Raw genomic sequence first — 12,222 nt, 5'->3', positions numbered from 1 at the left:
ACTAAAGACCCCTGAGGGTCAGTTGACAAATCTCTCAAAGGCCGCTGTTCTGAGATCCTTGTGTAAAGTCTTGAGTTAACTTTCTCTCTAGGCTTCTAAGAAATCCGAGTGTGAGAAGACAAGATCTTTGAGAAGATAAAATTGTTCTGTTCTTTCACATATGAACGTTAGCCTCAGACAGTTAACAACGACTTTAAACAAATTTTAATTTGAACTTTGAAGGTCTAAACCTAGGTCCTATTAATCTTTGTTTTCTTTAAAGCCTAAATAAAGAGGCTGTTTGGTTGGATTTGGTCATGGTGCTCTTGTTTAAAGTCTATCAGAAAGAAATGTCACAAGTTCTGTAGTCACTGGAGACATCCTAAGGCAGAAGATTAGATTTTAAAATGAGGTTTAGGTTTAAAATAATCTTGGGTAGAGAAAGTAATTGGCATTTCTAATTCTGTTTGTTTTTAAAGAAAAAAATGGATGGAACCTAACCGTCACTGCTACCCAGTACATTTCCCAGCAGCTAACAATGCCCTGTGTCTCCTTAACACTTACTGTGTTCTACCTCGTAGTGTTGTGAACTATGTCTGTGTACTTCGTGTTTGTAATGAAATTAGAAATGCCCCAAACAGGGAATTTACAGTTCTTTGTATATGTCTTAGATATGAGCAAAAGGATCAGCACGTAATAGCATTTTATACATTTGTTGACCAAAGCTCTTTTTTTATTTGCTGAAAACCTGTGGGCCACCAACTGTGTCAGGCACTGAGGAGTCAGTGCTGGACCAGCAGCATGGCCCTCCTTGCCCAGCAAGGGCTTAGAAGCCAGCAAGCAGCATCACCCTCATTTAGGCAGTACACCTGGTAATTCTCTTGAATTCTCTCTTTAAAAATTAAAATTTTAAAAATTAAAATAATTGACCATTATACTTTAAATCTCAGATGTTTCAGATTAATAAGGAGAGGAACTCAAATAGCTCAACTGTTGACTTTAAAATGTGAGGGAAAGCACGAACTACTAACATATATTTTGTTTCATTTCTATGCAGAAGATCTCCTTAGATCTAGTATCTTGGGCACCTATACAGTGACTTACTCTGGCTAGGTCATTTTCACCCAGAACATAATTTGACATATTTCTCTCTTTCTGTCCTTTTTATAAAAAGTTGCATCGCTTTTTAAATTTTTTTCAGTAGGCTCTACCCCCAACATGGAGCTCAAATACATGACCCCAAGATCAAGAGTCACATGCTCCACTGACTGAGCCAGCCAGGTGTCCCATCTCTCTTTCTGCTTTTTAAGGGTTAATTCTGTAAAGAAAGAGTGAGAAATAATTTCCAGTAAGATTTAAGATATTCAGAAGTCAAAAGAGGGTTACATGACTCTGTATCCATAAAACATCTTCAGATCTTGTTTTTGCCAAATTTCTCACCAAAGCACTAATAAATATCCTAAATTAAATACTACTTCACACTTCCTCTCTTTTTCTCAGCTTTTACTTTGGCAGAGAACCTGTTCAGCAGGAGACTATCCCCATAGCAGATGGCAGGAAATAGCAGGTGGCAGATTGAATAACCAGCTTCTAAAAAACACTGGTATTAGCCGTATCCTCAACTCAAATATGGCACAAAATCCTTTTGCTCCAAGTTTTTGTCTTACCTTTTTTATTTAAGAAAACAGTTTGATTTTTATAGAGTCTGGAGATTGATGTGCTTCCTGAACAATTAAAGAAAAGATGGGGACCTCCCCTGACATGATACGACATTTGATGATGTGTCTGAATCACAACAGATAAACAGAAAAAGGAAGACAAAGCTCTTTAACCACCCCCCTCACAGCAGCATCTCGTCTCTCCCTTAGTCTGTGGCAGGGATGGCAGGGACCTGCAGGCAAAAGGAGTCGCCCCAGCCCCAGGTACCACCAGTGTGTGCACACCTGAGGCAAGAGCAGTGCTCAGAATACCTTTCTAGTTCATTCCTTTGCGGGTACCATTGCCACACACACCTCAGCTTGGGCTACTTCGGCTTTTTAAAGCCATGTGGGCAGCTACAGGAAACAAAAGGAGACGGGCAAACTGATGGGCTAGAATGGAGCTTCGAAGAGGGCGGTGGGAGGGTGTGGATCCTGGATGACCTGGATGCTTAATTGTGCTTCGTTTTTATTTTTTTCTGCTTTTTTTTTTTGTTTTTCTTTTGGTTCAGTTAAGAGTGTCCCGATCTCTCTGAAGTGCCATTAGAAATATCAGTATAACTCAAAGCTGATAACCCTCTAGAGTTGCTGTGGTATTCCTTTCTCCATTTGTGCTTCATCTGTTTCAAACTTCAAAAGTGTCAGCTTCAGCCTCACATCTCTCTTCTAATGAAATGCGTATTTGTGTAGTGCCATGGTTCGTGTTTTCCCCAGATCATTTTTTATAAATCTTGTATTTTAAAACAAGATGTTGCATCAAGAAGCGTTAAGTAAGGAATACAGCATTTAGGGTGTTTTGTTATTTATTATTCTGCCTCCTCTTTCCCATTTCATACTTTATAGTTAAGAGGTTTTATTGACTGTTTTTATTGACTGTTGACCTTTATGATTTTTGGTAACATTGACTGCACATTGGTAAATATCTACGAGAAGGACCTGATTGAGGATGCATTTTGGCATTGACATTTCAGAGTTAACCCCAGTTTTCTCTCTTATGCTTTATTTAGATTTCGACACAGCCCCAACTGCTGGTACCTGAGAGATTGGACTATCCACACCTGGATTAGACAGTGTCTAAAATACGGTGCACAAGACAAAGCCTTATATACCCTTGTAAATAAGGTGAGTGGTTTCCTGGTAATTGCAGCTTGTTTTCCTGAGTTTAGATGTTAATACCTATTATAGTATAGCAAAGACTAGGACAATAAATAACTTCGGATATCTGTTTGCTCCCAGATATCCTTTTTTGAATGGAATTGACTATAAGTTAATCAATGGTCAAATATAAAAATTCCCTAGCTGCTGTTTTTCCACACCTAGTGACTGGAAAATGACAAAGCAAAAGGAAGTTCAGTCACAAGAATTTTGCACTGGTGGTTCATTCTTGATCCCTAAAGTATGGATTTCTTGCCCGGTTCCCTTTGTTGATGTTTAGGGACAAAGACATGACCATTTTGCTGGAATGTGATCTCCAGTGTATTCAGACTATCTTACACAGTTTTTAAAGACAAATATTTCCTAGGTTACTCAAAACATATCTGCTGAATTCCTTGATTGCTTTCCTCGAGCCCCTGAGTCCCCTATGATTAGGGTTTTTCTGAATGTTACATTCCACCGAGGGTTGAGTCTTCATTATCTTTATAGTATGAACTAAAGTACAAAATAAGCAAAAATTGTGAATGTTATTTTTGTAAGTCTCAAGCTATAACCCTGTTTGACTCAAAAAGGTTTTAACAATATTTCTGTGCAAACATATTATCTTCGTAGTGTCACTGAACATTGTATGTTAGAACTCAAAAGGATACCATAATTTATTTTTTTCCGTGACTTGGGCCCAATTCAGCTTAACATACATTGCAGACAGTTTGTGTGTGTGTGTGTGTGTGTGTGTGTGTGTGTGTGTGTGTGTGTGAGAGAAATTGCATTGGGTGTAGCAATGTCTATAAAAATGAATAATATCCTTTCCTTGCCCTCAGGACGCTTATAATTGAATAATGCAGTTAAATATGTTTACTGAGAAATTTAATATTAAGCCCCAGAGGAAAGAATGGATCAAATCCTGTTCTCATTAGTTCAGAGTTTAATGACACAGATTATATTCACAGAATATTTCTTTGAAAACAAAACAGAAAGTGTCTAGAAAGGCATAAAAGTTTATCTGGTTTTCTGCTGTTCCTAGTCTTTTGGTGGAAAGAACACTGGACAAGGAATCAGAAGACCCAGGCTATAATCTCATAAGTTCCACCAGATGCCCATAATTTCAAGCAAATAATTTTACCCATCTAGGTCTTAGTTTTTTCAACTGTAAGTCAAGTGAGTTGTACTAATCAGTGATTTCCAACCCTGGCTCTGCATTAGAATCACACAGGACTCTTTAAAATTTTAGAGTTGCTTTTCTCTACTCCCAAGATTCTCATTTAATTAACCTTTATAGAGCATAGGCTTTTGGCATTTTTTTAATGGATTAAAAACAAAAAAAAATTTTTTTTAATCTGCTGGAAATTCTTTATTTTTCTTTTCTTTTCAAGATTTTATTTACTTATTTGAGAGAGAGAGAGACACAGCAAGAGAGGGAACACAAGCAGGGGGAGTCAGAGAGGGAGAAGCAGACTTCCCTCTTAGCAGAGAGCTCAATGTGGGGCTCTGATCTCAGGACCCCCGGGATCATGACCTGAGCCAAAGGCGGACGCCCAACAACTGAGCCACCCAGGTGCCCCAGAACAAAAAAATTTTTAAATAAACTTTATTTTTTTTTAGAGCAGTTTTAGGTTCACAACAAAATTGAGCTGAAGATACAGAAATTTCCTGTATGCTCCTGCCCCACACATATGCAGTCTCCCCCATTATCAACTCTGCCCCCCAACCAGAGTGATCTGTTACAATTGATGAAGCTATATTGTCACATCACCCAAATCCATAGTTTACATTAGGGCTCATTCTTGGTGGTGTACATTCTGCGGGCCTGGACAAATGTGAAATGTCATGTATATATTATTGTATCATACAGTTATTTCACTGCCTCTAAAATCCTTTGTGCTCTGCCTTCTTCATCCCTTACCATATCTTTTTAAAAGCTCTCCCGCTGATTCTCATTTGCAACCAGGGTTGAGAATCACTGAGTGGTTGATTTTTAAGGCTCCTTCCAGCTTTAATGTTTTATCATTCTAAAATATTTTGTTTTTGCCCTGCCCCTGGGGATTAGTGCCTATTTGGATGACTGCTTTGAGAAATACAGAAACTGCCCATGAGCCACAACCTTTAAAACAATGGCTTCTAAACCCTTTTTCCATTTCAGCACATCTAAGGCATCCCATACCGCCTAATGTAATAGGAACTCAATTCAACAGTGATTCGTAACTGGGGTGTTAGGGCTGTCAGACTCTCCCCGAGGGTGTGTATCAACTGAAAAAATTCCTCAGGTGTTTCTGGTGGCTGGTGGAGGAAGAATGGGGCAGGGTGGGGGATGGTAGTTAATCCTACTCAAGTAAGAATTTAAAACAAAAATATAATCACAGTCTAGGTAGATCATTACTAGTCAAACATGATTGTGCATGAAAATGACATAGAAAGGTCACTAAAATTTCAGGTTTATGTGCTGTTCCCAGAGATTCTGATTCTATAAGTCTGAGGTTTAACAATCTGCATTTTTTTCCTTTTTTTAAAAGAGTTTATTTTAAATGAGAGAGAGGGAGAGAGCGAACAGAAGGACAGAGGAGGAGGGAGAGAGAAAGGGAGAGAATTCCAAGCAGATTCCATACTGAGCATGGAACCTAACTTGGGGCACAATCTCACATCCCTGAGATCCTGACCTCAGCCAAAACTAAGAGTTAAACGCTTAAACATCTGAGCCACCCAGGTGCCCCAGAAATCTACTTTTTTAAAAACACTCCTAGAGAATTCTGAGGCAGATGCTAAAGGGTCCACATTTTGGGAAATGTGGATTCTCAAATATTTAGCTGCTCATGAACAGGAACTCAGTAATATTTTGTTGGAATATTTCTAAGTTCTTTAAAAACCAGTCTAAGGGGCAAGAAAAAACAAATGCTGGTGTGATTGTGGCAAAAAGAGAAGCCTTGGACGCCTGGGTGGCTCAGTGGGTTAAACCCTCTGCCTTTGGCTCAGGTCATGATCCCAGGGTCCTGGGATCGAGCCCCACATTGGGCTCTCTGCTCAGCATGGAGCCTGCTTCTCCCTGTCTCTCTGCCTGCCTCTCTGCCTATCTGTCAAATAAATAAATAAATAAATAATCAATCTTAAAAAAAAAAAAAAAAGAGAGAAGCCTTGTGCAGTGTTGATGGAAATGCACATTGGTGCAGCCACTATGGAAAACACTATGGAGATTCCTCAGTAAATAAAAAGAACTTCCATATGATCCAGAAATCCCACTTCTGGTATATATCCAAAGGAAATGAAAATAGGATATCAAAGAGATATATGCACCCCTGTGTTCACTGCAGAATTATTCACAATAACCAACCCTGGAAGCAACCCAAGTGTCCATTGATAGATGATGGATAAAGAAAATGTGGTATATATGTATGCAGTGGAATATTATTCAGCCATTTAAATGAAGATCTTGTCATTTGTGACAACATGAGTGAACTTTAAGGTCATTATGCTAAGTGACATAAATTAGAAAAATACCTATACCCTATGATCTCACTTACATGTGGAATCAAAAAAAGCCAAACTCAGGTTGCCTGGGTGGCTCAGTCAGTTAAGTGTCTGTCTTCAGCTCAGGTCATGATCTCAGGGTCCTGGGGTCGAGCCCCGCATCAGGTCCTGCTCCCAGGGAGATTGTGTTTCCCTCTCCTCCCTGCTCGTGCTCTTTCTCACTATCTCTCTTTCTCAGATAAAAAAATAAAATCATCATGTTGCACCCCTTAAACTTACATGACGTTGTTTGTCAATTTATAATCAATAAAGTTGGAGAAAAAATAAAGACCAGAACATAATGTGATAATGTGTACTTTCTCATGAGAGTCCATTTTTGCATTGACATACTTACCTTATAAAAAGAATTGCTAAATCAGTGGAGTATCAGGAGTGGGGGAGCCTATTATTTTTTGTTTTTATTTTTTATTTATTTATTTTTTTAATTTTCAGGGTTTTTTTGTTTTGTTTTGTTTTTTTAGCCTTGATAAGATACTACAGTTGAGCTTTATTTTTCACATATCGGTTGTCTTGTGTCATACACCCACTCACAACTTTCTTACCCTGACCAAGTTCCAATTACCAAACCTCACGAGTCACATCTTCTATTTTACTGTCACAGATGCTGTAAAATGATAGGCAAATATCTTAAAGCTAATGGTGGCAAGTTTTGTCATGAATAATGCATAGGCATATATTATGAACTGAGTGAAAGTGGATATTTTTCTCTTATTTTCCTTTTATTTTCATTACCATTCCAGGTCCAGTATGGAATTTTTCCAGATAACTTTACATTCAATTTACTGATGGATTATTTCATAAAGAAAGAAAATTACAAAGGTAAGAAACCAAACCTGGGTCCTTTTATAGTGGGGCTTCATCTCCTAAAGGGAAGTAAATATAGGCAATTTCGCTTATTTTGTTTCATAATGACGTCTCTTTGGATCACTCTTTCTGTTAGAAATAGATGCATAGTTGATTTACCATACCATTTGGCCAGATAGGACAATGTATCCAGGTTTTTTTCCACTCAGTTTCTCAAGTTTTTTTGTTCCTGCCTCCTTGTGCAAAGGACAGTGAATTTAGTTAAGCAATAAACCTGCTTGAGCAGCCATGGCTGGTTAAGGTTGTAGTAATGCGATTGTTAGCTTGACTCTTTTTAAAAAAATACCATTTGCTAACTTTGTTTAGTTTAAGACACAGTTGTTATTCTGTGTGAAATATAAGACTGGAAAATCACTTGATTTTTCTGGGAAGAGCAGTACCCTTGCTATGAAGAAAAGTCCTTTTCCCTCCCCAGTCTTTTGTTTCCTCATCTATAAAATAAGTGGGTGGGTAATCTCTGAGGTCTCTTTACCCCTCAAATTTCTTGAGCCTATGCAGTTAATTTGAAGTGACTCTTCACTTCGACTACAATAAGGGAGTCCAAGGAAAGATGGAGATTGAAGTAGACTGTACAGAGGAGTCAGGGGGCCCGATGTCCAGCCAGTGTCCATGGGTTAGGGAATCATATGACAGCATGCTTCTACTTGGGGCTGTGCTGATAGTGAGGAGGGAAAGAGGAGTCTTGCTATTGTGTAAAGACACACCTGGCTTTCCCTTTCCCCTATATCATCCTCAGGCTTGGTACTGAGGAGCCACAATGGAACTCTTTTATTAGCTATGTTAGTACTATGTTACCCACAGGGGAGCTATGTTAGTAGTCAGTACCTCAGGAAGGTGGATATAGACTGGTGGGCATTTATGCATTTATAACATCTGAGATTCCTGCCATCGGGTTCCATCCCCTCGTCCCTGCACACCAGCACCAGTGGCCTTTCCCACTGCGTCCATACTTAGGCTAGGGACAGGGCATTCCTTCCATGAGTGTGGCCACCTCTCCCCTTTGTCTCCTCTGAATATCTGCTTTATCGTCTCTCTCAAAAGACTTGCAGTTGTTGACTGCCAAAGAGTATGTGCTGTATATTATCTTTTGAAATGTCAGTTATCCCTTCTTGTCTATTTCTTATTCAGTCTTAAACCTACATTTCCTGAATTCAAGTGAAAGAGGATTAGCTTTTCTGTGTTACCAAATCTATGCTCCAGGAACATCAGATTTAATAGTGTATCATTGGAGAATTACTCGAAGTAGTTTTCTCCCGGCCCTCTCTCTTTAAAGTGCATGCTAGAAAGGTCGAAGGACTTTTTTTCCCCTAAATGCAGAGTAAATATTTAATATTGAGGATTTCTAAAAATAAAGTTTTAATGAAGATTATTATCATTTATGGCAAAAATTTAGAAAGTATACTTTTTATTGTTAATAGGGTAGGAAATATCAAAGTACATAAGTGAATATGGAGGAAAAGATAATTGATTGTACAGGGTAATCTAATTTCACTTCCCAAGCTGAATGAAATGCAGAATATAAATAAAAGATAGTAAGTTGATATATTTTTCATGTGTAATTTTGGATTCTGTAATGAACAATTGAAAAACCAGATTTTTTTTTAACTGGATTTTTAGGTTTAAATTGTGTTCTTTTAAAATACTGGTTTGTTTGGGGTTGTTGTTTTAAATCTCTTCCAGGTCCTTATTTGCTGCTGATTTAGTAGATGACTTTCTGGTGTGTCTCAGTTTCCCCATTTCCAAAAAGAATATAGAAGTGCTTGCCTATGGCCTCATTTAAAACCATGACAACATGCACAAAGCCAGCTGGCTAGGAACAGCTGCAAGTCAGTGCTAACTCTTATAATTATGATTATATGCAAAAATTGGTTAACACAGCAGCTTAGTTAGTCAAAAACATTTGTTGTGCCTGTTTTATGTTCTGGCACCATATTTTAAACCAATATTAACATTCTCTAATTTAACAACAAATATTAAGGGAAAGAAATTGTCTGAACTTGATTTTCTTGGCTTCCATCTATGTTGTGGAATCTTAAGGGAAAATAAAAATTGCTCAAGGTCTGATCTGCTATGATCAGCATTCATGTGGCAACAAATATCTTACATTGTATTTTATAGTCAGGGGCTTATAATTTATGAATGTGCATTTTCCTTTCCAGTCTTTCAAGTCTTTTTCAACTGGGCCTAATTAGCCTTTTTATAGTTCTCAGTTTTCTGTCTCCATAATGATATCTGGGATTTAGGATCATTGCTAGCATTTGTCTTCATTTTCCCCAACACAGAGAACGTTCCAGAACCCAGAATGGGGCAGTCAGCTGACCTTCTATTCTGCTTGTCAGGGTGACCTGGAAAATATATTTGCCTCCTTTCTGTATGCCTTAGTTCTTCTAGCTGGCAGACATGATGTGTTAAATTTGCTTCACAATTTATGAGGCATTTTTGTATGTACTCTTTTTTTAAAAGATTTTATTTAAGAGAGAGAGTGAGCAAATGAGCATGAACTGGAGGAGAGGGAGAGGCAGATTCCTTGCTGAGCAGGGAGTCCAGTGCAGGGCTTGAATCTAGGACCCTAAGACCATGACCTGACTCGAAGACAGATGCTTAACCACCTGAACCACCCAGGCACCCCTTATTTTGTTTTGTTTCTTTAATTTTATTTTTTATAAGATTTATTTATTTGACAGAGAGCACAAGCAGGGGGAACAGCAGAGGGAGAGAGAAGCAGGCTCTCTACTTAGCAGGGAGCCTGATGCGGGGCTCAATCCTAGGACCCTGAGATTATGACCTGAGCCAAAGGTAGACACTTAACCGACTCAGACACCCAGGTGCCTTTCTGCCATAGTCTATTGAAGTAGGTGGGACAGATGGGTTTTTTTTGTTTTGTTTTTTGTTTTGTTTTTTTTTTAATCATTAAGAGGATGATACTGGGAGAAGTTAAGAGAAATTAAGTAGATTATTCCGTGTCCTTGAGAACATTGGTACAAAAGCACCTGACTTAGTATATAATAGTATAGTAGAAGCTAAATATTTGGGAAAAATCTGGTTTGTGGAAGATCTGGGATCAGAGCTCACATTTTTTTGCTTCTTAATTCTGTTTGTTTTTCTGTCATGCCCCACTTTTTAAGTTTATAGTTAAGTACAGATTTGGTGATGTTACCTAAAACTAATACCCTCTCATTTTTACTTTGATCTTTTTGCCAGATGCTTTAACCGTAGTTTTTGAGATCATGATGCAAGAAGCCTTTGAAGTACCTTCCACCCAGCTTCTGTCCCTCCATGTTTTATACCATTGCCTGGCCAAGAAGACAGATTGCAGTGTAAGTGGTGGGTTGTCCAGAGGTACTCAGAGCCCAAGAAGCCCGCCGTGCCTCTTGAGCAAGGAGGAGGTGGGGAGAGGAGACTCCTGCCCTCAGAATCTGACATGCAACTCTGTGGCCCCCGAACAGCCAGGAATGAGTGCTCCTTCTGTACATTTTAGTTTCTGGTTTCTGACAGAGTGGTGCTGCTTGGAAGTTCCTCCACTTGAAAGAATCTCAAGTGAAAGTCCTTATACACATTTTGAAACTTGAACTAGGCTGAATGCCCCTCAGGTGTTCAGAAACGGGCAACTGACTGTCCATGACGTTGGCCTTGAGCATCAAAGAAGCAGTGAGGCATCTAACTGGCCACGACCTCAGGCAGTCAATGCCGATTGTTCAGCTGGCATCAGTATTTTCCTGAGGCTGCTCTGGTCAGTCCAGAATACCAAGTTTTGGTTTCCTCTCTTTGGGTTCAGCTGTTTAATCATTGTTTACTGTTACCCTAAGAATACCAACAGTAATAACAGTAATAACTCATATTTAAATAGTACCTGCTTTACACCAGGCTACGTTCTTAGTGTCTTCATTTATTAATGCATTTAATCCTCATAATTCTATGCGGATGAGAAGACTAGAGCACAGAGATGTTATATAATAGCGGCTCTTAGGTGACAAGCCACCTGGGGACGCCAGGCAGCCTGAGCCTGCAGTCTACCCTCAACTTCAGATGCAGCATCAAAATATACTAGTTCGGGTAGAAACTGAAAAGGACATCTAATCCAGCTCATATTCAGAAGAAGTTATAGTGTGTGTTGCTTTCCTAAGATGAGGGTCATAGCCTGTGGCATACCTCACATGCATTAGTTCATTAAATTTTTGTTGGGCAGTGACTGCCTTCCATACATTGCCAAGTACTGGTTATACAATAGTAAACCAACACTCCCTGCTCCCAGCCAAAGAACAATACAGGCATTCAAAGCAAAACAAAACAAATACATGAATATAAAACTTGTAACAAAAAGAGCACTACAAAGACCTCTCATATAACAAGCATATATTTTGGGAGTTCTTGTCTGTTTGTATTCTAAACTTAGGTTAGGAATGCCTTACTTAAGGAAATATTTCTTGTGTTAGTATTTGAAAGATGAATAGGAATTAACTGGCTGAAGAGAGGAAGAACAATCCAAAAAGAGAAACTAACACATGCAAAAGCCCAGTGGCAAAAATTATGGTGAGCAGAAAGGGGCTGGAAGAAGATTGGAAGACAGTGTAGATGCAGCAGAGAGAATGGTTGGAAGGGCAAAGGGTGAAGTAAGGTTAGAGAATGTAGGTCATGCTAAGCTGTATTTGTATATCCTAAAAATAGTGAGAAACCATTGAGAACTTTTAAGTAGAAGGGGTAATATGGTCTGGTTTGTGTTTTGAAAAGATGCATCTGGCTGTAATGTGGGTAGGAGATTGAATTGGGTCCATGGTGGCTTATGGTCAGAGCACTTGGGAGACTGCATGGTTGTCTGAGCAAGAGGTAATGAAACCTGGGGACCAGAATGTCTGTGGAGTTAGCAGTAGCCAGTGAACATGCTTCGGAGGCAGATAACATGATGGGGAACTGTATGTGGAGGCAGGGACATACAGGTGAAATCTTAACCTCCTCAGTTTTTGACTCTTGTATCTGGATGGAAAGGTTGCTGTGTGCTTGCAAAGGGAAC

The 12,222-nt window shown here is 39.0% G+C and overlaps 1 protein-coding gene across 2 annotated transcripts in view; it reads left to right on the top strand.

Moving 5' to 3' along the window:
* The window catches only part of LOC111155284 (mitochondrial ribosomal protein S27), an 87,556-nt gene that overhangs the window by 66,206 nt on the left and 9,128 nt on the right, over nucleotides 1–12,222 (top strand). For both annotated transcript variants that reach the window (XM_022515417.1, XM_022515416.1), the window contains 3 exons: nucleotides 2,684–2,798; nucleotides 7,091–7,169; nucleotides 10,416–10,531. In XM_022515417.1, coding sequence (XP_022371125.1) covers nucleotides 2,684–2,798; nucleotides 7,091–7,169; nucleotides 10,416–10,531 — 310 coding nt within the window. The remainder of the gene's footprint in view (nucleotides 1–2,683; nucleotides 2,799–7,090; nucleotides 7,170–10,415; nucleotides 10,532–12,222) is intronic.

This window comes from Enhydra lutris, unplaced genomic scaffold (genome assembly GCF_002288905.1).
Source record: "Enhydra lutris kenyoni isolate GAN:26980312 unplaced genomic scaffold, ASM228890v2 scaffoldscaffold40, whole genome shotgun sequence".
NCBI lineage: Eukaryota > Metazoa > Chordata > Mammalia > Carnivora > Mustelidae > Enhydra > Enhydra lutris.
Note: the sequence above shows the minus strand (reverse complement) of the source record. Positions and strands in the feature narration are given on the sequence as shown.